General features: G+C 50.1%; 1 protein-coding gene across 4 annotated transcripts; it reads left to right on the top strand.

Moving 5' to 3' along the window:
* Nucleotides 1–24,072, top strand: SMG9 (SMG9 nonsense mediated mRNA decay factor). 4 transcript variants are annotated; one of them, XM_054463482.2, is made up of 15 exons: nt 193–409; nt 4,455–4,610; nt 7,170–7,244; nt 7,324–7,588; nt 7,682–7,779; nt 10,320–10,432; nt 14,962–15,073; nt 15,451–15,510; nt 16,955–17,050; nt 17,490–17,575; nt 20,709–20,815; nt 21,487–21,594; nt 21,768–21,896; nt 22,217–22,361; nt 23,551–24,072. In XM_054463482.2, the coding sequence occupies exons 2-15, from the start codon at nt 4,461–4,463 to the stop codon at nt 23,627–23,629; spliced, it is 1,623 nt and encodes a 540-aa protein (XP_054319457.2). In that variant the 5' UTR covers nt 193–409; nt 4,455–4,460; the 3' UTR covers nt 23,630–24,072. The 4 variants fall into 4 exon arrangements, with proteins under 4 accessions (XP_054319459.2, XP_054319461.2, XP_054319457.2 ...); XM_054463481.2 differs by having other exon boundaries at nt 202–503; XM_054463484.2 differs by lacking the exon at nt 15,451–15,510 and having other exon boundaries at nt 1–409.
* Nucleotides 24,073–24,448: the final 376 nt, after the last annotated feature.

Here is a 24,448-nt window from a genome sequence, read left to right as displayed (position 1 = left end):
AGATCCGGGCCGCCCTCCCTCCTGCCCGCTCCTCGGCGTATCCATTTCCCTTCTCATCTCCCCACCCTCAACCCCCCAACCGCGCGCACGCGCATGGAGTCAGAGCCGCGGCGTCCTCCCGCCTCCCCCCCCGGAACCCGCATGCGTGCTGAAGCCGACCGCCTCCATCCACGCATGCTCAGCCCAGCGCGCGCTTTCAGTTCTTGTGCGTCCAGCCCTCAGCGCATGCGCAGGACCAGCCGCCTGAGGGAACTGATCTCAGCTTGGCCCAGCGTTAACTCTTCCTCCTCTTCCTCCTTCGGGCCAGCTTTCCTTAGGGGCCGCAACCCGGACGCCAGGCCGGTTTCGGAGTGGGGAGTGCCCATTTTCTCTCTTTCCCACGTTCCTGGGCCCCAGACGCCATTTACAGGTGGGTGGCTTGGGTCAGCTTCCCCGCCCCCACCCGACTCCCGTCACGGGAGAGCGCACACCGCGCCCCGAGAACCAATCAGCAGCCGCCTTAGGTAAGGGGGCCGCGAGCCCGCGCGAGGCTCCGAACCGGCGGGGGGCGGGGCGCGCCGGCAGTCCCCGCCCCCGCCTTGGCCATCGAAAGGTCGCTGGGACGTCCGGCGGGGGTGCGGCACTGAGTAGGGGGCCGGCGACCGTCAATTCGATACAGGGTTGGCAGGAATGGGGGCGGGGGACGGAAATAACGTGTAAATGAGAAACTTCTGCTCTGCGAGATCCAAGTAGAGCGTGCAAACTGCCCGTCAAGTACTGGGGAGGCCGCCCCAATAACGTGTAACGAGAAACTTGAGTTGGGTTCCCCGAGGGAAGCTTTGTAAATCAATGCCTAAATCCGGGGGAGACCCCCTTCTAGAACCCCGTAGAGAGAAGTTTAAATCCTAGGGAGTCCTTAGGAAAATGTGCAAATCGACTACAGTTCTGGGGTGGGGAGTGTCCCACGAAGTGGGCTTACATACTCAGGAATCGGGAGAATCTCCCCAAATATTTGCAAATAGTGAGGTTCTGGGAGATCCCCGAAGGGAGTGTGTGAAGCGATGCCTAAGTACTGAGGAGACACTCCCCCAAAATATGTAAATTCGATTGTTAATTTTCGGGAAGTCACCCTAGAAGTCCATCAGTAGACACTTAAATAGACCAGCTTTCCTAACTTTGGAGGGAATCCCCCAAAGGAGCTCGGAAACAGCATTGGAAGTCCCCAGCTTGCATGTGGGTGGGCTTTTTTTTTTTTTTTTTCTTTGAGACAAGATTCTCGCTCTGTCGCCCAGGCTGGAGTGCAGTGGCACGATCTCGGCTCACTGTATCCTCCACACCTGGCTTAGGTGGTCTCTTAAGTTCCGAGGAACTCCCCACATTCAGATACTGTGGAAGCTCCCAGAATAAAGGGCACAGGGAGGCCAGGTGCCGTGGCTCACCCGGGGAATCCCATCACTTTGGGAGACCGAGGCCGGCGAATCACTTGAGGCCAGGAGTTCGAGACCAGCCTGGCCAACATGGCGAAACCCCGTCTCTACTGAAAATGCAAAACTTAGCCCGGCCTGGTGGTATGCACCTGTAATCCCACCTACTCGGGAGGCTGAGGCAGGAGAATTGCCTGAACCCAGGAGGCAGAGGCTGCAGTGAGCTGAGATCGCGCCACTGCACTCCAGCCTGGGCAACAGAGCAAGACTGTCTCAAAAAAAAAAAAAAAAAAAAAAAAGAAAAGAAAAGCATTCACACAGGGGCGCTTACTTTGCACAGGAAAGGGCATCCTCATAGGCCGGTAAACAGAAACTTCAGGGCTGGGCGGAATCCCAATTGAGGCATGAAGACAAGTACTTAAGCACTGGGTAGATTTCAGAATAATGTGTAAAGACACTTAATTGCAAGGGAGGGAGGAGTCTCAGATTCTGGGGAGAATCTCCATCCCAGACTAAGCAGTCATTTCAGTATTGAATGAGTCATTTTCCCTAAGCATCTGTAAACAGGCCCTTGTCCTCCTCTGTCTAGGAAAGCAGCCTTCAACCTGGCTTGTGGCTGGGGGAGAGGTCATGTAGCACAGTAAGAGAGGAGCTAGACAAGCCACTTGTCTGGCTAGCAAAATTATGACTACATCTTATAAACAGACCCTTCCATTCTGGAGAGTCTCGGAGGGACCTGTTTATGTCATTATGAGGTGGGGCGGGGGAGGATTCATGGAGGGATTTAACAGATACTTCCAAGCTAAGCAAGGGTCAGCAAACTTTTTTTTTTGAGACAGGGTTCTGCTTTTTTTTTTTTTTTTTTTTTGAGGCAGGGTCTTGCTTTGTTACCCAGGCTAGAGTGCAGTGGTGCAGCATGATCATGGCAGCCTTGACCTCCCAGGCTCAAGTCATCCCACCACCTCAGCCTCCCAAGTAGCTGGGACTACAGGTGCATGTCACCACGCCCAGCTACTTTTTTCTTTTTTAAATGTTTTATAGAGACAGGATCTTGCTATGTTGCCCAAGCTGGTCTCGAAATCCTGGGCTCAAGCAGTCCTCCTGTCTCGGCCTCCCAAAGTGTCAGGATTACAGGTGTGAGCCACCATACTCGGCCATTCAGTAAAACTTTCTGTTAAGGCCAGAGAGTAATTATTTTAGGCCCTGCAGACTGTATTGTCTGTCTCAGCTCTGCCATTGCATCAAGAAGGCAGCCACAGACAGTTTCTAAATTGATGGATGTGGCCATGTTCCGATAAAACTTTCTATTTACAAAAACAGAAGGCAGACCAGATTTGACCCCTAGGCCACACTTTGTCAGCCTGACTTCTGAGCTTGAGCGGATAGCCCCATTGAGTTCTACAAACAGTTAAGTAGTCAAATACCACCCTAGACTGATGTGTGAACAGCCGGGAAAACTCTCTAAGGACCTGTAAACAGATACTGAAATGGTGGAGAGTGGGTTGCATAGGTAGCCAGACATTATATAACATCTCAAATAGAATAAACACTGGAGACACCTTGAAATGAAATTCACTGTGAGGGAAGGCAGACCGTCAGGAATGGAAGACAGGCAGACCGTCAGGAACGGAAGACAGACAGACACTGAAATGTAGTGGGATACCAGGTGAAAATAGGCCCTTGAGTGTTGGAACCCCACCATGATGTACACTAGTAAGTGGCTGGAGCCCCACCATGACATACGCTAGTAATGGCTAATCAAGAGTAGCTGTTGGACTGAGGATCACATTGCTGGTTTGTAAGCAAATGCCTTGCTGCATTTTGGTAAGGAGAATATCCTATTTTTATGTGAACTTGCCTCTGTGAGTTTATTTATGTTGGAGCATTTTAATAGTTGGGAATAGTTTTGGCCGCAAGTAAGAGATAGACGTGTGTTTGTTTTTCACTGCCTCTCGAAGTAGGCAATTCAAGGTTAACGTGGAACCCCCCCAACCTTGTGTCTCGTTTTATTGTACCTTCCATTAAATTGCCTTACAGCCCAGGATAGCTGCTTGAGCTCCAGCCTCCACACCCACATTCCTGTCACTGGGAGGAAGGGGCAAAAGGCATGTGCCAGAGTCTGTGAAGGGAAGTTTCTGGAAGCTGCCAAGCCACACTTCTAGTGTCATACCATAGCCAGAAAGTACTTACTCACATGGCCACACCTAACTGCAAACAAGGATGAGAAGTTTGTTCTGGATAGCCATGTACCTAGCTCAGAACTGAGGGTTTTACTTTTTTGGAAGAAGTCAGGAGTGGATGTTGGGAGCCGGCTTGTAGTTGCTACCACAGGCCCAGAGCTCTGTTGAAAGGAAGGGCCTTGGCCGGGCACGGTGGCTCACGCCTGTGATCCCAGCCCTTTGGGAGGCTGAGGCAGGCGGATTGCCTGAGGTCAGGAGTTCGAGACCAGCCTGGCCAACATGGTGAAACCCCATCTCTACTAAAAATACAAAAAAAATTAGTCGGGCGTGGTGGCGGGTACCTGTAATCCCAGCTACTCAGGAGACTGAGTCAGGAGAATTGCTTGAATCTGTGAGGTGGAGGCTGCAGTGAGCCAAGATCGCGCCATTGCATGCCAGCCTGGGCGACAAGAGCAAAACTCCGTCTCAGAAAAAAGAAGAAAGGAAGAGCCTTGGTTGGGCACAGTGGCTCAGATCTGTAATCCCAGCACTTGGGGAGGCCAAGGTAGGTGCATCACCAGAGGTCAGGAGTTCGAGACCAGCCTGGCCAACATGGTGAAACCCCATCTCTACTAAAAATACAAAAATTAGCCAGGCATGGTGGTGGGTGCCTGTAATCCCAGCTACTTGGGAGGCTGAGACAGAAGAATCGCTTGAACCCGGGAGGCAGAGGTTGCAGTGAGCCAAGATCAGGCCACTGTACTCCAGCCTGGGCGACAGAGAGACTCCATCTCCAAAAAAAAAAAAAGAAGGGACTTCATATAGTCTAGGATATGCCAAGTAGAGTAGGAAGAGACTCTGTCATCCTGAAATCCCCTCATTCCCTCCGTAGGTGGCCATGTCTGAGTCTGGACACAGTCAGCCTGGACTCTATGGGATAGAGCGGCGGCGACGGTGGAAGGAGCCTGGCTCTGGTGGCCCCCAGAATCTCTCTGGGCCTGGTGGTCGGGAGAGGGACTACATTGCACCATGGGAAAGAGAGAGACGGGTGAGTGTCTGGACCCAGGAGCAGCATTCATGTATCCATTTGGTTCCACAAATGTTTATTGAGCACCTGCCATGTGCCAGGCACTAATCCAGATGCCGGGGATATATCTGTACACAAAACCTACCGCCCTCATGGATAAAGAAGGTGGAGAGTGATAAAGGAGACTGTTCTAGATAACATGGTTGGAGAAGGTCTCTCTGAAGAGGTGACTTTTTAGCAGAGACTTGAAGGAGATGAGAGAATAAGCCATGCCAACATCTGAGATGAAGAGCATTCCAGACAGAAAGAACAGCAAGCGCAAAGGCCTTGAGGTGGCCCATATCTGGCGTGTTCAAGGAGTAGCCATAGGAGGTCAGGATGGCTGCAATCGATGAGGAAGGAGGGAGAGAGATAGGAGATGAAGTCAGGTAACTGGGGCCAGATCATGTAGGACCTGGTAGGCCTTGGAAAGAACTTTGTATTTCACTGAGTGAAATTGGCATTGGAGAGTTTGAGCTGAGAGGTGCCATAGCTTGTGTTTTAAAGAGTCATGTCATAATAACAACAACTGTTACTCTTTTTACTGAGCAGCCTACACTGTGCTTGCACTGTGCAAAGTCCTTTATATCCTTTGGGTCTTCTTAACCCTTATAGGTACCCCATGAAGTAGATTCTATGATAGATCTGATTTTCACTAATGAGGAAAATGAGCCCCAGAGGTGAAGGGACTTTTCCAAAATCAGAGTCAATAAATTTTGGGTCCAGGACTCAGATCCTGGTCCAGCTTAGTCTCACATATAGCACCACTCTGCCTGCTGTAGAGAGCGCCCTGGGCTGGGAATCAGGAGGGATCAGCTTGTGCCCAGGCCCTCCCTCACTCCCCTCCTGTACTTAGGTGACTCACTGCCAGAACCTGCCCCCTGGGCTTTTTTCTCTAGGGCCCTGTCCACCTCAGAGATGTCTGTTAGGGTGGAAGTAGGTAACAATTGGGGCCAGCTTCTGAGCTATAAAACTGTACAAACACGAAGAATAGTTTATTCACAGTGAGCTGGGCTCTTACTTGCTCCTTCTCTTGGGCCACAGCTTAAATGAGAACATGTAGTCTCTCTTCTTTCCACATAATGTTCTCCTGGGGAATGTTATCCCTCCACACCGTCAGGTTTAATCCCTGAACAAGCAACTCCTAAATCTCATCTTTGTCTCTAAATGTGCTACCGCGCCCTGGTAGCCTCCTGTCACACCCATGGGCTTCTTATCCTCTGTGCCCCCTGCTGACCTCAGCATCTTTCTGCCATTTTTCCTCTTCCCATTTTTTTCTCCCATATCAGTGACAGCCCATTGGGCCTTATCCTGAATGCCTCTCTCGCCTCTCCCCTGCTTCCTCTGTGCTAGTCAGGCACCAGTGCTTTACATTCTGCCTCCTGGTTATATCTGTGTGTCTTCTCTCTACCCTCACGGCGTTCATCCCAGGTACAGACTGAATATCCGAAGTGCTCCAGAATTTCAAATGTTTTGAGCACCAACATGACATTTAAGGGAAATGTTTATTGGAGCCTTGCAGATGGATTTGGGGTGCTCAACCAGTAAATACGCAAATATTCCAAAGTTCAAAAAAATCCCAAATTCAGAACACTTCTGGTCCCAGGCATCTGAGATAAGAGATACTCAGCCTGTATCATCTCCCCCTTCCTAGCCTCCTGGAAGTCCACAGCCTCTCCTCCTGTAGTTTTTCCCTTGAAACTTCTTTTTGAAGCACTTTCACTTCGTCTTTTTGTTTGTTCTTCACCGTAAGCCAGTGAAGTGAGCAGGGTTTAAGTAAGTGTCCTCAGTATATTGATGAAAAAACAGACGCAGTTAGGGGTCAAGACTCTCCTGAGGTTACTCAAGGAACTAGAGAAAGAACGGGACTCAGACTCAAATTTCTCCCCTCTTCAGCAGACTGAGGGTGAGTTGGGGAGGCATGAAGAGGTCAAGGCGTGGGATCAGCCTGCCAGCTTTGCCAGAGCAGGAGGGGCCTGAGGCAGAGGTGATCAGGATAGCAAGTGCCACCAGCAGCTCTCACATAGTGAGCACCTGCCATGTGTTAGGTGCCACGCTAGACACTTGATGAGTTCTATCTCCTTTCATCCTCATAATAATCTGTGAGGAAGGAATTCCCATACCCACTCACAGATGGGAAAATGAGGCATAAGTGAAGGTGGCGAGGGTGGGTCCTTATTCAAGTTCACACAGCCAACACGGGACGGGACCAGGTTTGCACCCAGACCTGTCTAGCTCTTAGTTCCTTTCCTCCTGGGCTTGTTGCCTCGCAGAGGCAGCTGAGCAGAATGCTTGAGGATTTGGTTCTGCAGCCAGGCTGCCTGGGCTTTGTGACTTTGGGCAATCTGCTTCACCTTTCTAGGCTTCATTTTCTTCATCTGTAAAGTGGGGGTAATAATAGTATCTATCTCACAGGGCTGTTAGTAGGATCAAGGTAGTTAATATATTTCGGCATTTAGAATAGTTCATGGTACATAAAGATCTGGAATGTCCAGGAGCGCCAGTGAGCCATTCGTGAGTAACTGCCCTCCCTCCCCACAGGATGCCAGCGAAGAGACAAGCACTTCCGTCATGCAGAAAACCCCCATTATCCTCTCAAAACCTCCAGCAGAGCGGGTGAGCAGAGAAGGAGGGAGGAGGGGGAGCCGTTAGGGAAGGGATTGCCCCCATTGATGGATTTTTTTTACCTCCGCAGTCAAAACAGCCACCACCTCCAACAGCCGCTGCTGCCCCGCCTGCGCCGGCCGCTCTGGAGAAGCCCATCGTTCTCATGAAGCCGCGGGAGGAGGGGAAGGGGCCTGTGGCCGGTACAGGTGCCTCTACCCCTGAGGGCACCGCCCCACCACCCCCTGCAGCCCCGGCGCCACCCAAGGGGGAGAAGGAAGGGCAGAGACCCACACAGCCTGTGTACCAGATCCAGAACCGGGGCATGGGCACTGCCGCACCAGCAGCCATGGACCGTGAGTTGGGGCGGGGCAGGACCGGGTTGGGAACTGGCATCTCCTCACAGATCCTCACTGCATCCTCTGTCTCCTGCTTTCTCCAATCTCCAGCTGTCGTGGGTCAGGCCAAACTACTGCCCCCAGAGCGCATGAAGCACAGCATCAAGTTGGTGGATGACCAGATGAATTGGTGTGACAGTGCCATCGAGGTACCGAGGGGTCCCGCCCTGCCTGAGCTTCCGCACGTCCTGCATCCTCTGATCCTCCACCTCTTTGTAGGCAACACCAGACTGGAGGGTTTTCAGGCAACTTACAGCAGTGAGAGGGGGTGGAATCAGAACATTCTCACCTAACCAGAGCGGAATTTCAACTAGCTCAGCTGTGCTTGCTAGTTGGTAAAATACCGAACTGCTTTGGTACTGATTGGTAAAGAGGTACTCTCACTACCACCCCAGGATCCCTGGGATCTCCCGTGCCATCCACAGCAGGGGAGTCTCTTGGACCCTGCCCCAGTACCCTTCTTATTTGGTTGAAACCCTTGCTGGTGGCTCATGCCTGTAATCCCAGCACTTTGGGAGGCCAAGGTAGGAGAATCACCTAAGCCCAGGAGTTCAAGACCAGCCTGGGCAACATAGGAATACTCCATTTCTACCAAAAATTTAAAAATTAGCCAGGCATGGTGGCAGGCATCCAGGCCACTCAGGAGGCTGAGGTAAGAGGATCGCTTGAGTCCAGGAGGTCAAGGCTGCAGAGAGCTGTGATCATGACATTGCACTCCAGCCACGACAACAGAGTGAGACCCTGTCTCATTAAAAAAAAAAAAGAACAAGAAACCCACGCCGTCTCAGTGTTAACTGTTTTGAATGTCACTCCCCCAAAGTGCCCCCATCCGTCCCAGCACCCCCTGCTCTAGTTCAGACCTCACATTCCTAGATCATCATACATACCACCAGTCTCCCAGACGTTGTGTCCCCTCTTCCACTTTTTCTCCCCAGACCTGTCACACCCCTGCTCAGATTCTCCCAGAGGTGTCACCTCTCCTACCCAGCAGCCTGGACTTATTAGCACAGCCTCAAGTCCATTTATTGCCTTGCCCCTGCCACTTCTATGTCCACTCTCACATTGGAATTAACTGGGGAGCTTTAAAAAGACAAACAACAACAACAAAAGAACCAAGCCCTACCCTTCGGCACTATTAAGGAAAACTTTCTGCAGTGATGAAGATCATACGTATTTGAACTATCTGTCCAGTATGGTAGCCACTATCCCCAGATGCGGCTTTAGAGCGCTTGAAATGTGGCTAGTACAACCAAACAGAATTTTTAATGTTGTTTAATCTTACTTAATTTAAATAGCCATGTATGATCAATGCCTACTTATTGAACAGGGCATCCCTAGATATTCTGCTTTAATGTGTTAAAGCACGTTAAATCTGATTGGGCCCGGGATTTGCTTTATTTACTTCGGAGACGGTCTCGCTCTGTTGCCTAGGCTGGAGTGCAGTGGCACCATCTCGGCTCACTGCAACCTCTACCTCCCAGGTTCAAGCAGTTCTCCAGCGTCAGCTTCCCAGGTAGCTGGGACCACAAGTGTGCGACATCACATGCAGATAGTTGGTTTTTTTTGTTTTTTTGAGATGGAATTTCACTCCTGTTGCCCAGGCTGGAGTGCAGCGGCACAATCTCGGCTCACCGCAACCTCCGCCTCCCGGGTTCAAGCAATTCTCCTGCCTCGGCCTTCCAAGTAGCTGGGATTACAGGCATGTACCACCACACCCAACTAATTTTGTATTTTTAGTAGAGATGGGGTTTCTCCATGTTGGTCAGGCTGGTCTCTAACTCCCGACCTCAGGTGATCCGCCTGCCTCGGCCTCCCAAAGTGCTGGGATTACAGGTGTGAGCCACTGCACCCAACCAGGTTTTGTATTTTTGGTAGAGACGAGGTTTCACCATGTTGGCCAGGCTGGTGTTGAACTCCTGGCCTCAAGCGATCCTCCTGCCTTGGCCTCATAAAGTTCTGGGATTACAGGCGTGGGCCACCACACCTGGCCTATAGGATTCGCTTTTAAAAAACAACAAAACAAAATTTTATGGTAATTCTAAGGAGCAGCAGCCACAGCCAGAGTTCAGGACATAGCTGTTTTCCTTGGGGAGTGTCTCTTACACCCCCTGGTGGTGAAAGCAGAGCTGGTGGCCCAGAGTTGGTCTCAGTAATTTCCAGAGGGGCTCTTAAATCCCACAGACAACAGCATATGAATGTAAAAAAAAAAAAAAAACACACACAGACGAAAGCCTAGGTGGCTCCTGTTTGCACACCACTCCCTTTTATGTGCTTTCTCAGGTTTGCCAGGAATCTGTGCCAGTAGCCCTCAGTGGCCGAGTCCTATCTTCTCCAACCTGCCCTTCTGTTCCTGTGACTCTCACTTTGACTTCTCCAAGATCAGACTTCCCTTTTTCCCGCTGTGTTCAGCCACACTGACTTCCTTTTAGCTTCTTGACCATGCTAGGCTCTTTTCTACTTCAGAGTTCTCACGGACACTGTTCTTTGTGTCTAAAACATTTCACATAATCCTACCATGACACGGAACAGAGTTCCTATGCCTAGTTGAAGGGGTTGGGACTATAGGAGTTTCTCTTCATATATGATAAGACAGGTGGGGGAGCCACAAGGGTCTCTGGAGTGCCCCCTCTCATTCCAGCTCCAGCAACTGACAGACTTGTCAGAGTCTTATTTATGTATTTTCCCACAGTACCTGTTGGATCAGACTGATGTGTTGGTGGTTGGTGTCCTGGGCCTCCAGGGGACAGGCAAGTCCATGGTCATGTCGTTGTTGTCAGCCAACACTCCAGAGGAGGACCAGAGGTGAGGGGCTATCAGGTAGGGTGCGGGAGGGAGGTGGGCACCCACCGGGGGCAGGGGCAAGGTGGGCTTGGGTGTTGTAAGTGGTGTTACCAAAGGACTTTGGAAAGTTGCTTTTCTTCCATAGGCCTCAGTGTCTTCATGAGATGAGGATGATAATGGGCTGGACTAAATCTGTGTAGCTCCAAGGCATCCAATCCTGTTCCTCCCTCCCTCCCTCCCTCCCTTCCTGCCTGGCCCCAGGAAATGGTATAGGCCCTAGACAGGAAGTGGGATGATGTAGTTGTTAAGGTTTTGGATTTGGGCCCACCTCAGGCTCAGCCCTGCTACATAACTGGTTGACCTTGGGCAGGTCACTTCATTTCCAGTATCCCCTGTCCAAGTAGATTTTTGGAGGAGAAAATAAGATCAAGAAGGCAAAAGTTAACGAGCACCTGGCATAGTGCAAGTACTCACAGAATGGTAGCTGATGCGATCTGAGAAATAGAGTGCGGAAAGAGATCTGGAGACAGAGAGTGGTTTCTGTACCAGCCTCAGTCCTACTGTGTCACCTTGGGAAAATGGCTCTGCTTCTCCAGGCTGGGGAGGATCAGATATGAGGATTCTCTGGCCTGAACAACATTCTTGAGTAAGGATGGAATGTGATTATGAAGATAAAGCATAAGGGCACAGGAGCAGGTTTTGGGGAGGGGAGAACTTAAGAAACAGGTCCCGAAACTGGGGGCAGAGAAAGAAAGGGAAAAAGGTAGGAATTTGGGAGTGGGGGAGATACACATCTCATTAAGGAAGAATCACAATGGGAAATGAAAATGGATAGTAGCCACTGGGGTGGTGAAGAACAGAGACACGTTGAAGTTACCTAAAAATGCAGGGATCTGTTTTTTTGTAAAGCAGGTGATACTACCCTGGCCTCCATGGATGAGCGTCAGGGGTCCATTAATCCCTTAACAGTATATGCAGAATTTTATTTATTTATTTATTTTTGAGACAGTGTCCTGTTCTTTCACCCAGGCTCAAGTGCAATGGCACGATTATAGCCCACTGTATCCTCTACCTCCCAGGTTCAAGTGATCTTCCCACTTCAGCCTCCCAAATAGCTGGGACTACAGGGGCATGCCACCACACCAGCTAGTTTTTAACTTTTTTGGTAGAGATGGCGTCTTCCTCTGTTGCCCAGGCTGGTCTCAAACTCTTGGGCTCAAGCAATCCTCCCGCTTTTGCCTCTCAAAGTGCTGGGATTACAGGTGTGAGCCACCACCCCTGGCCATATGCAGAATTTTACACACATTTGCAGTCAGGCTTTTCTTCTAGGGAAAAGGTCCCTAGTTTGCATCAGATCTCAGAGTGGGCTGATGGAGATCTAGAAAAGGTGAAGACCACTGTTGTGCGAATACACATCCCATGAAGCTGGAGCTGTGAGGTTCCTCTGCCTCTCTCCCTCCTGTTTTCTGCTCACTCATGACTCAGTTTGGTTCCATTTTGGAATAGTTCCAGGTCTTAGATAACATTCTTTCCATTTCAGCTTTTCACCCCAACTAGCAAATTTTCCCCATGGGTCTCAGTTCAGATTCCTGAGGTAGAGAGAATCCTGTCGCCCAGCTTGTCTTTTTGAGCCACGTCAGCCTATGGTGTGGTAGATTTTAGTATCAACTCTTTTCATCAGGTCTAGGTTTTGCCTCCTAATTCTCTCTCTTTTTTTTTTTTTGAGACAGTCTCGCTCTGTCGCCCAGGCTGGAGTGCGGTGGCACAATTTCAGCTTAACACAATCTCCATCTCCTGGGTTCAACAGATTCTTGTGCCTCAGCCTCCCGAGTAGCTGGGACTACCATGCCCAGCTTATTTTTATATTTTTAGTAGAGGTGGGGTTTCAGCATGTTTACCAGGCTGGTCTTGAACTCCTGACAGGTGATCTGCCCACCTCGGCCTCCCAAAGTGTCAGGATTACAGGTGTGGGCCACTGTGCCTGGCCTTCCTCCTAATTCTCTTTCTAATTCATCTGTTTCTTCCCTCCTTCACTCCCACCTCCTTAGTCCAAATCATTATTATCTTACATGGAGGATACCAAGAGGTTTCTGTCTGGTCTGCCTGATTTAATTCAGTTTGACAAGTACTATATTAATTGCTTACTATGCTCCAGGCACTGTTCTAGGTGCTGGGGATACAATGGTATACAAAACTGGAAAAAATCTGCCCTCGCGGGGCTTATATTTTAATAGGGGAGATAGTAAACAAAATAAACACACTATTTGGCAAGTTAGAATATAACAAAACGGGAAAGGGTTATAGGGAGGTGATGTTGGGCCTAGGTTACAGGTTTTAAAAATTATTACTATTTTTTAAGAGACGAGGGTCTTGCTCTGTCACCCAGGCTGGAGTGTAGTGGCCTGATCATGGCTTCACTGCAGCCTTGAACTCCTGGGCCCAAGCCATCCTCCCACCTCGGCCATATGAGTAGCTGGGAACCAAAGGTATGTACCACCATGCCCAACTGATTTTTTAATTTTAATTTTTTGTAGAGACAGGATCTCACTGTGTTGTCCAGACTGGGCTCACATGATCCTTTCACCTCAGCCTTCTGAGTAGCTAGGACTACATATGTGTACCACCATGCCTGGCTAATTTATTTATTTTTTATTTTTGAGACAAGTGTTGCTGTGTCACCCAGGGTGGAGTGCAGTGGCTCAATCTTGGCTCATTGCAACCTCCATCTCCCAGGTTTAGGCAATTCTCCTGCCTCAGCCTCCCGAGTAGCAGGCGTGCAGCACCACATCTGGCTAGTTTTTGTATTTTTAATAGAGACAGGGTTTCACCATGTTGGCCAGGCTGGTCTCGAACTCCTGACCTCAAGTGATCCTCCCACCTTGGCCTCCCAAAGCTCTGGGATTACAGGTGTGAGCCACCATGCCCTTCATTTTTTTTTTATTTTTTGTAGAGATGAGGTCTTGCTGTGTTGCCCAGACTAGGTTGTAGTTTTAAATAGGATGGTGAGGGAAGGCCTTGCTAAGGGGAACATTTGAGAAAAAGCATGCTGGGAGGAGCATTCCAGTGAGAGGGACTGGCATGGGCAATGCGTCTGAAGTGGGAGCTTGCCCATAGTGTGTAGAAGAACATGGCAACCTTGGAAGGGGAATGGTAGGAGATAAGGCCAGAGAGGCAGAGGGAGGCACTCTGGCACTAGGCCTTGTAAGCCTATCTCCACTTTTTCCACCCTACGGTCCTTACCACATAGCAGCAAGGGGGACCTTTCAAACCACGATCTGATCCTGTCACTCCTCTACTTACATCTCTCCAGCAGCTTCTCCAGGCTCATAGGCCAAAGCCTTACCATGCTCCACAAGGGTCTGTGTAGCCTCTTCTTGCTCCCTCCCCTCCCACATGCACCATCTTTCTGCTCTTGCCATGCTGGTCTTTGAGTCCTGGTACAACAAGCCACCTACCTTCTGCCGATACAACCTTCCTCTGCGTCCATCCCCCACCCAGTGCCAATTAACTCCCTCTTTCTCTCTCACCCTCAGCATTGTCATTTCCCTCTCCAGGGCAGCCCTTTCTGGCTCCGCCAACTAAGCAATCTGCACTTGGAGCACTGCACACCTCTTCTTTCTAACACCCACAGTTACTGATTTCTGGTAATTTGTAAACTAGACCAGAAGCTGATTTCGTCTTTTTTGTTCACTGCTATATCCTGGTATCTGGCAAATAGGAGGTTTTCCGTATAGTGTTTGTAAAGTGGAAGGATGCCTGCTTTGTGTCAGACAACATGGGGGGAGATCGAAATTACCTCTTGAGAGGTAGGTACTATTACCCTGATTTTACAGATTTCAAAAGGTAAAATCACTTTGCCCAAGTCACAGAGTCACCAAGTTGAACTTAGTGGTTTAGGGCACGGCCCAGCTCTGCCTGCTTTGCCCTCATATTCCCAGCACCCAGCACACGTAGAAGTAAGGGAGACTCACCTGACAGGGGAAGATGCTGGGAACAAGACCCAAACTCCCTCTCACTGTGGGAGTGGAGGGCACTCAGTGCTGTCTCTCCAATGCCTGGGATCTGGTAGGTTTATTTGATAACTAACATCTAAAAGTATATATCATTATATATCAGGCAGCATTCTAAGGGCTTTGCACATACCGACCTCACAGTAATACACAGAGTTTTGATCACGTGGTTATCCCCGTTTTACAGATGAGGAGACTGATGGAAAAGGTTAAGGAGTGTGCCTAAAGCCACACAGCCAGGAAGAGGCAGAGCTGGGATCTGAATCCTGGCAGACTGGCGGAGTCTCTGCCCTTCAACACCTCAGTGTACTGGCTTCATTAATTGAACTGTTGGATCTCGTTATGGATAGGAGTGAAATCATATGCTTCAAAACATGCACTACCCCCGCCTCCCACCCCCTGACATGGGCCACAGATGGAAAGCTTAGGGAGCAGGCAGGGCACCACGGCTCACATGCTCAGCTCACAGGGTCACACTTCGGATGCATCCAAGGCTGAGAACCAGAGCTCTCACGCACCCCTGCCTGCTCCTCTCCACAGGACTTATGTTTTCCGGGCCCAGAGTGCTGAAATGAAGGAACGAGGGGGCAACCAGACCAGTGGCATCGACTTCTTTATTACCCAAGAACGGATTGTTTTCCTGGACACACAGGTGCCAGCCCCGCCTGCCTTTGCCCCACCCTGCCACATCCTGCATTGAGCCTCTTCCTGGAATGTGGTTAAGCCAGAACCCTGCGTGGATTCCATGTGCTTCCAGTCAAGCCGTGGACATGCTGGCTGCCCTGGGGCAAATTGTGTCTGTTCTTGGCCCTTAGTCTCTTGTCACTTTTGCCGCCATCTCATTCGCCTTCTACATAGTAACCTAAAGGATTTCTAGTATAGTGCTGAAAAGTGTGGGCCCTGGAGAATGTGTGTTCTGATCCTATCTGTTAATTCTTACCAGCTGGGTGACTTTCAGTTTTAAACTCCCTTAAACCACAGCTCTTTATCTGTAAGTAGGGTTGATAACTGTACTTATTAGCCTTTTAGGAGTTTCAAGGATTCAGTGGAACAATCCAGGCAAAGTGCTTGGCCAGGACCTGGCACAAGGTTAGTGCTCAGGCTCATCACTGTCGTTAGTTTACCTGGCAGTTTTCCTCGGCTTCTCCCTTGCTCTCAGGCAAAGTCCAGATTCCTTAAGCTGGCATTCGGAGGGTATGGCTTGCCTCCCTCAGACTGCCTATCCTCGCCTCTGGAGGAGCCGCCAGACCCCCAGCACACACACACTGATCTCTGTCTTTTCTGGACTTCGCATATCCCGTTTTTACCTGAAACCACCAACGAATTGTGTGACCTTGTCAAGTTATTTATTTTCATTCCTCAGTTTTAAGTGGGAAAAACAATACTGCCTGCCTCATAGGGGTTTTATGAGGTTTCAGTGCACTGATGCAAGTAAAGTCCTAATGACAGCACCCAACAGGAGTTAGTTGCTAAATACCCTTAGCGATTAATACCATTATCAGTACAATAGGCTCTCACCTTGCGTTTTTGCCTGGCTAATGCCTTCTTCTTCCTCAAGACTCCACTGGGGTGTGGCCTCCTCTCAGAAGCCCTCCCCTTCCACTGTTGCCCATATGCACCTCCCACCATAGCATGTGATTTGCCACCGTGTCTGTTCCCACTCCCTACCTGCCTGAAGCTCTTCAGAGCAGAGCCCTGGCTCTGGGGGTGAGAGCTGGGACACAGGGCCTGGCCCTTTAGTTGGCACTCATAGTTGGTGGAACAGAGTTCTGGTCACTGTGGCATTGATGACACAGAGTGGAAAATCTACAAGTGTGATGTGAGCCTTGTGTGCCAGGCCCTGTGCAGGGGCCATGGAGACCTGGAGACAAACCAAACCAGCTGTGGTCTGGGTCAGAGACCTGTGAAGAGGAGGACAGAAGTTAAACAAGACAGAATAGAGCACTGCTCAATGTTTGGAGTTTGAGAAAGCGAGCAGTTGTGAAAGCCCCTTTCTGAAAGAATTTCACTGCAGTAAGAAGCCAGTAGACTATCAAGCTAATTTAATTTAGCTCTTAAAGTTTTTTGATTGAATGTTCCTTTAAGAAAAAAAAGTCCGGTGAGCTCACCACTGATTCTTGTACATACTGATGCAGTTTTTAAAATTCTCACCAGTTTTCACACTAATCATTTTTTTTTTTTTTTTTTACCTAAGTAATTATCTTAGCAAAGTTTTGAAAGCGTATGAAGCAACTGACAACAAAATGAGCCTTTAAGGGACATGACTCATTTGAGTAAACGTTAAAAATTCATTAGCACAAAGCGATTTCTTCTCTTTGGGCATGAGGTGCTTGCGAGCAGCAGTGATTTGTAAAGGAGCTGGAAAAGTGTATCAGCTTTGAGTTTTTTTTCTTTAACTTCCTCTTGCTGTTCTAATTAGAAATTGCCTGCCTTTGTTTCTGACCTTGTTTTGTCCTGAGATAGACAATGTATTTGCCTTGAATGTGTGAAACTTAGGTATCTGAGTGACACTCTGTTCTCTTCCTTGCTGCAGCCCATCCTGAGCCCTTCTATCCTAGACCATCTCATCAATAATGACCGTAAACTGCCTCCAGAGTACAACCTTCCCCACACTTACGTTGAGATGCAGGTGAGGGAGCCAAGCCAGGCCCAGGACTGAGGTTTGACATCCCCACCCCCATCCTCCCAGGATCTGGAGAGCTGGGTATGGGTGGTCCACTTAGTTTCTGCTTCATAAGAGCCCTGGCTGCCCCAAGGGCTGTAGGAAGAGGACAACATTGAGAGTCAGAACTGGCTCAACTCCTGGCTCTGCCCCTCAGGCAAGTCATTTCCCACCCCCACCCCTTTGAAGCCTCAGCATCTGCCTGTGTAAAATAGGGGTGATAATTCCCACCTTTCCTGAGTTAGGAATGGCCTGTAAGGGAAGTGCCATCACAGTGCTGGGCACACAGTAGCTGCTTGAAGCCTCCTTGCCTTGCTGCCTCCTGAACTGAGTCCTGGGATCAGGGACTCCTGATTAGTCTGGGCAAAAGAGGTCCTCACCTCCCTTCCTTCCTCCCCACCCTCAGTCACTCCAGATTGCTGCCTTCCTTTTCACGGTCTGCCATGTGGTGATTGTTGTCCAGGACTGGTTCACAGACCTCAGTCTCTACAGGTGAGGAGCTGAGGGGTTGGAGGGTGGGGAGGAGGAATGAGGCAGGAGACAAAGGCCCAGAGACTTGAGCCACTGACTCAAGGGACAGCAGCCAGAGGGACCCTTTTAAAATGTAAGTTAGAGCAAATCACTCCCATCTAACCTCCCCCTCAAAGCACTGTGCACACACGCAGCCCTCCACTGACTTTACATATCTACCAGAATAAATCCAAAGTCTGCCCGTGCATGGCTTACAAAGTCCTTTGTCCTCTGGTCACCTTGCTGACTTCTCTCACTGCCTCCCCTCGCTCCCTTTATTTTTATTTATTTATTTATTTATTTATTTATTTATTTATTTATTTATTGAGACGGAGTCTCACTCTGTCGCCCAGGCTGGAGTGCAGTGGCACAATCTCGGCTCACTGCAGCCTCCATCTCCTAGGTTCAAGTGATTCTCCTGCCTCAGCCTCCCGAGTAGCTGGGATTACAGGCACCTACCACCATGCCCAGCTAATTGTTGCATTTTTAGTAGAGATGGGTTTCACCACGTTGGCTAGGCTGGTTTTGAACTCCTCACCTCAGGTGATCCACCTGCCTCGGCCACCTAAAGTGCCAGAATTACAGGCGTGAGCCACCGCGCCTGCCCTCACTCCCTTTATTAAAGCCACAGGGCCTCATGGCTGTTCTTTCTGCAGCCCAGGACCTCTGCACTCCGCCTCCCTCAGTGGGAAATACCCTTCCCACAGATCTCCTCAGACTCTCGCCCTTGTGCCATTCGAGTCAACTTCAGGCCTGCCCTGACCATCTAACTTAGCATCCCCTGTTACTCTCCCCCACTTCTGTGTTTTCCTTCATTGTATTTACCTCTCCTTAATAGGATACTGTAGCTTTCCTTATGATCTTTCTCCCCCATTCGAATGTAAGCCCTAGGAGGGCAAGGTCCCCAGCACCTCACACAGTGCCTGGCACACAGTAAATATTTACTACAAATTTGCTGAGTAAGGAGCATGAGGAGCTGGCTTGTCTGGTCCGTGGAGTTTTGCTGTTCATCTCCTTCAGGCTCGTGTGCCCTCCTGTTGGTATTCAGGGAGGCAGGACCTGGCAGGAGTCCTGCCTGAAGCAGCCACAGGTTCCAGAAATGCCCCCAGAAGAAACTGGCTCAGAACCTATGGCCACAAGGGCTCTTCCTGGCTTCAGGCCCCAGGAGACCACTGGGAGGTGTTGGGGGGAACAGCTTTGGGCACAGGGACCAGGCAGAAGGAAGGGACAGGAGCTTATAGGGAGGGGAGAAATGGAATTAGGAAGCAGATGCCTTCAGAGCTAGGTGTAGTGCCTTTGAATCCTAGCTCTTACTGGGCATGTGTCTCTTCCCTCTTCAGTTCCTCATCAGCAGAATTATGTTGTGCACATTCAGTGAGTTAAGGAATTTAAAGCATTCAGCTTAGTCCCTGTTACATAGTAAGCAGTTGATGAAGAAAACTTAGTGTTTGTATTAGTAACCCTGGGGACAGGGATGAGCTGAGGGTCTGGCCAACAGCAAAAAAGGCTTGCTGGGGAGTTGGTTGTTCTGACCAGATCTAATGCAGCTAAGCTGTGACTTCATTCTGAAACACCCATTCCTACCACCATCTGGGATTCATTCACATCTAGGTGTGCCAGGCACTGTTCTGGGCACTAGGGACACAGGTGTGAACAAAACAGATAAAAGAGAGAAAACAGATAAAACTCCTTGGGGAGTTTACATTCTGATGGGGGTATTGACTCAGGCCGGCACATGGCAGAGCCTTGTTTTTAAGCTCTTGTCTACAGGTGGGCTTCTCAGAGTAGGGGAGCCCCTTGAGATTGTACATGTGTTTGTGTGTGTGTGAGGAGAATGTCCCCGTATTTTAGCAATCCCATTATCCCTTACCTTAGAAAACAGGTTTATGTACTCTTACCTATTTTAAAAAATTATTTTAAAATAACATAAACTGAAAATTCCACTAAAAAACCACACAGTTGTTTTTTTTTTTTTTTTTTTTTTTTTTTTTGAGACAGAGTCTCACTCTGTTACCCAGGCTGGAGTGCAGTGGCACAATCTCGGCTCACTGCAACCTCCACCTCCTGGGTTCAAGTGCTTCTGCCTCAGCTTCCCAAGTAGCTGGGACTACAGGTGTGTGCCACCATGCCCGGCTATTTTTTGTATTTTTAGTAGAGACACGTGAAACGGGATGTTGGCCAGGCTGGTCTCGAACTCCTGACCTCAGGTGATCTGCCCGCCTCAGCTCCCCAAAGTGCTGAGATTACAGGTGTTAGCCACCACACTCGGCCACACAGATATTTGTAGCAGCTATATCCATAATTGCCAAAACTTCGAAACAACCAAGATGTCTTTCAGTAAATCGAATGGATAAATAATCAGGGGCACATCTAGACAATGGAATATTATTCAGCACTAAAAAGAAATGAGCTATCTCGCCATAAAAAGACAGAGGATCATTAGATACAGATTAAGTGAAACCAATCTGAAAACGCTATATACTTGTAATTCCAACTATACAGACAGTCTGGATAAGGCAGAAGTATGGAGACAGTAAAAAAATCAGGGGTTGGAGAGAGGGAGGGATGAATAGGGACAGCACAGAGGATTTTTAGGGCAGTAAAACTACTCTTTGTGATGCTATAATGGCAGACACACACCATTATACATTTGTCCAAACCTGTAGGATGTACAGCACCAAGAGTGATCCCTGATGTAAACTAGGGACTTTGGGTGATAATGATGTGTCAGTGCAGCTTCATGGGTCTTAAATGAACCATTCAGGTTGGAGATGTTGATAGTCAGGGAGGCTGTGCATGTGCAGGGGGTGTGTGGGAACGCTACGTGCTTTCTGCTCAGTTTTGCTGTGAACCTAAAACTGCTCTAAAAAATAGGCTTTAAAAAAAAAAAATACGGTAAGCTCATAAAGAATTTATACAGTTGGTAAGTCCATGGATTGGTATCTGAGAGGATTATCTCTGAATTCTCTGAAATTGTGAGAAACATGGTGTGTATATGGTATTTTTCTGAGCATGGCTGTAGCTTTCATCAGAATCTCAAAGGAAGCCCCTGTCCCAGGCTGTGGGACCTGGGGTGCAAGTGCAAGAGCAACAGCCACTCACCCCAAACCCCAAGGTTCCTGCAGACAGCAGAGATGGTGAAGCCCTCCACCCCATCCCCCAGCCATGAGTCCAGCAGCTCATCGGGCTCCGATGAAGGCACCGAGTACTACCCCCACCTGGGTGAGAGGCTTTCTGGGGACTGGAGGGGTGGGCAGGAGGAAAAATGAGGGGCTGAAAGCCAGGAGCACGCTAGAGAAGTGGGGAGAGAGAGGGAAGGAGTGGGGTTCTGGGTGGAGCACTTTTGAGAGTTGTGAGGAGCAAAGTCAAAAAGGATTAGCTGCTCCTTCCTCCCAAGTTCCCACTGCCCTGGTCCCATCCTGACAGTTGAGGGCATGACCCTTGAGCCTGTGTCTGGCTCTGTGATGGGAATGGGACAGGCCCCAGGTCTGCCTATTTCTGGGTCCCTGGAATCTCCCAACTCAGGAAGTGAGTATTAGGTTGGGTTCATCTGAGTGGCCCGGTCCACCTGTTCTCCCTCCTCCAGCCTTTGCACATGCCGTTCCTTTGCCTGTTTCATCCTTTTTCCGCTCTACTCTTCTGCAAAGACCCAGTTCATTTTATGATCCCTCACTAGGGCCTCAAAGAGACTAGGGGCAGAAATCAGATCTGACTCACTTCTGGGTCCCCAGCATTGCCCTACACAAGCCTGGTGCTAAAGTGAAGTGAAGTTACATAAATACTTACACAGTGATCTGAACTCAGGGGTTACAACAGGTCTTTGGGGTGAGAAAGGGGAGTCCATGAAGCCAAGCGATGTCTGCCTGACAGGGCCCGTCTCTTCCCACCCTCAGTCTTCTTGCAGAACAAAGCTCGCCGAGAGGACTTCTGTCCTCGGAAGCTGCGGCAGATGCACCTGATGATTGACCAGCTCATGGCCCACTCCCACCTGCGTTACAAGGGTGAGGGTTCCCACATCACCCCCCAAGCTAGTCAGCCTCCTAATTCCTGATCCAACCCCGTGGGTCAGTCTCTACCCCCAGACTAGTCTCCTGATCCTGCCTTGACTGTCAACAATTCCCACTCCCCAAACCCACAACATGGTACCTGAAGGCTGAAGTGTTTTCTCCTCCAGGGACTTTGTCCATGTTACAATGCAATGTCTTCCCGGGGCTTCCACCTGACTTCCTGGACTCTGAGGTCAACTTATTCCTGGTACCCTTCATGGACAGTGAAGCAGAGAGTGAAAACCCACCGAGAGCAGGTACAGTTACCTTCAACAGGTTCATGGAGAGACAAGTCCCGTCCTGATCAGAGAGAGACCCAGCACCCCCTGGTCTAGGAGGCAACATGGGTTGCCCTGGTTTGGGAGCAGTGTGGAGCCTACCTGGTCTGAGAGAAGACCCTGGTTTGTTCCTGGGGTGCGTGGACCCTTTATTAGGAGTGTGTTTCAGAGTCATAAAAGTACAGGAAGAGCTCGGCCGGGACTGAACTCTCAGGTGCTCCTTGAAGCCCAGGATGCTGTTAACTGGGAGAAAGACCCTGGCAGTCTATCCCTCTTACCTCCCTGCCCCAACTTTCCAGGACCTGGTTCCAGCCCACTCTTCTCCCTGCTGCCTGGGTATCGTGGCCACCCCAGTTTCCAGTCCTTGGTGAGCAAGCTCCGGAGCCAAGTGATGTCCATGGCCCGGCCACAGCTGTCACACACAATCCTCACCGAGAAGAACTGGTAAGAGCTCTTTGCAGAGGGGGTCAATTTGAGGCACCCCACCCTGGTGTAGAGAGAAGGGGGTGTCCCTTAGATCGGCATGACCTCGTGAAGCCCCTCCTCTCCAGATCTCAGGTTCCTTTTCTGGAACAGTGATGATTGCTACTGTCTTGTAAGCATCTCACCCATGTGGCAACATGCTCTTTCCTGTGACTTTGAATCCTCCTAATCAGCTAGCATCATGTAGGTCCTCGTCACCAGTTTTCCTGGTGGGGAAATTTAGGCTCGGAGAAAAGTGTTACATAGCAAGGCCACACATCTGTGGCTAGGAGTCATTTGATTGCTAGGAGTAGGACCAGTGACCAGATTTAGCTTAACGAAGATTTATTCCAGGGACCTGATCACAGAAAGCAGGGCCCTTCAGCAGATGGGAACCAGAAAGCCATCAGGGTCTCATTGTTCACACTTCTGCATTTGCCTCGTTTCCTGCCTCTGGCTTTGTCTCCCTGCTTTCACTTGGCCCTGCACTAGCTCTGTGGCCCCTACTTTGCATTACTTCTTTGTCCAGAGCCCTCAGCAAATGAGTCCAGGTCTTCCTCATCTTACTTCAAAGAGAAAAATTGGAAAGATAAATAGCCTAACTGGGTGCAGCCTCTCTAACTTGGCTCCCTACATCTGTTTGCCGTTGGCTGTGCCTGGAAGGGGTCAGGAGTGCAGACAAAGCAGCAGGAAGCCCCTCAGGGCTTGTAGGGCAGAGATGGGGCAGAGCTTTGAGTCCCAGCTCTGCTCCTGCCATTGGTCTAAACCAGGACCCAGAGGGGAGAGGGAGAAGATTGTGGGTTGTGCAGCTGCTGTTAGATGTTTTCTATGTCGTAAGACTCTGGAGGGAGGTGGAAACTGAACCCTCACCCACAAAGCCAGCACTGTGCGGAGTGAGAGAAGTTTAGGTGGTGGAGACTTGAGGTCTTAGTCCAAGCCCTGGAACCTTCAGCTTCGCTTAACCTGGAACCTTCAGCTTCGCTTAACAGTTCGGCCACCTCCCATCACTGTTATGATCCTGCCTGTATCCCAGTCGAGGAGATTGGGCTCCAAGAGGCTCAGAGTCACATCTCAGGTCATAAAAGGGGCCTCAGTTTCTCCACCTGTCCCGGGTTGGTGCTGGGCTGGGGGAGTCCCCGCCAGGCAGCCCTGACTGTTGACCTCCTCACAGGTTCCACTACGCTGCCCGGATCTGGGACGGGGTGAGAAAGTCCTCTGCTCTGGCAGAGTACAGCCGCCTGCTGGCCTGAGGCCAAGGAGAGGAATGTCATGCAGGGGACCTCCTTGGTCCCCAGTGTACTGCGAGGGAGCACAAATGTCCGTCCCCCGCTGGGGTGGAGAGTGGCAGCAGACCTGATGGATGAGGGATCGTGGCTTCCCGGCCCAGAGACATGAGGTGTCCAGGGCCAGGCCCCCCACCCTCAGTTGGGGGCTGTTCCGGGGGTGACTGTGAGCGATCCCACCCCAAAGCTGAGATGGGGCAGCCCGTCCTACGTCCTCTACAGGGAGAAGCAATGGGAGGAGTCTGAATGGTCACCAGGAAGTCCGGGCTCCATCTTGACCTCCTTTTTCAGGGACAGGAGCAACAGGCCCCTCTTACCTGACTCTAAGCCCTTCCCTGTAAGGTGAGACAGGGTCTGGAGAGCTCTTTATTGGAGCAGATCTGGTGGTTCAAATAAACACAGTCATGCAAGCCTGTTCTTATGTTCCACTTACTCCTCTACCCAACATGCAGCTCTGGGAAGCAGGACAAATTGGACACCCAGCCCTTGTGGGCAGATGGAGATCAGTCTCTGCTAAGAAGGAAGTCTCTAGAAGGGGTTATTCTGTTTCCTGGGGTGGCATCAAGCCTCCCCTGTGTATGTTTTGGATGGGAAAATACACTGTGCAGCTGAGTACAGCAACTACCCTTGTGTCTTCTGCTCTCACTTAAAGACAGTTACCTGCCTTTGGGTTAAATGCCCAGTTAAATACAATGCCTAGGCTGGGCACGGTGGGTCACGTCTATAATCCTAGCACTTTGGGAGGCTGAGGCAGGCGGATCACTTGAGGTCAGGAGTTCGAGACCA

Source organism: Pongo pygmaeus, chromosome 20 (assembly GCF_028885625.2).
Source record: "Pongo pygmaeus isolate AG05252 chromosome 20, NHGRI_mPonPyg2-v2.0_pri, whole genome shotgun sequence".
Classification (NCBI taxonomy): Eukaryota; Metazoa; Chordata; class Mammalia; order Primates; family Hominidae; genus Pongo; species Pongo pygmaeus.
The sequence above is the reverse complement of the archived record's forward strand: the minus strand, read 5'-3'. Positions and strand labels throughout refer to the sequence as shown.

Bases quoted from the DNA above. Each gene is read 5' to 3' on its own strand.
- SMG9 (XM_054463482.2), top strand. From the start codon at position 4,461: ATGTCTGAGTCTGGACACAGTCAGCCTGGACTCTATGGGATAGAGCGG. The intron at 10,433-14,961 runs GTGAGGGGCTAT...TCCTCTCCACAG, and splicing joins ACTCCAGAGGAGGACCAGAG to GACTTATGTTTTCCGGGCCC. The intron at 15,074-15,450 runs GTGCCAGCCCCG...TTAGCCTTTTAG, and splicing joins TTGTTTTCCTGGACACACAG to GAGTTTCAAGGATTCAGTGG.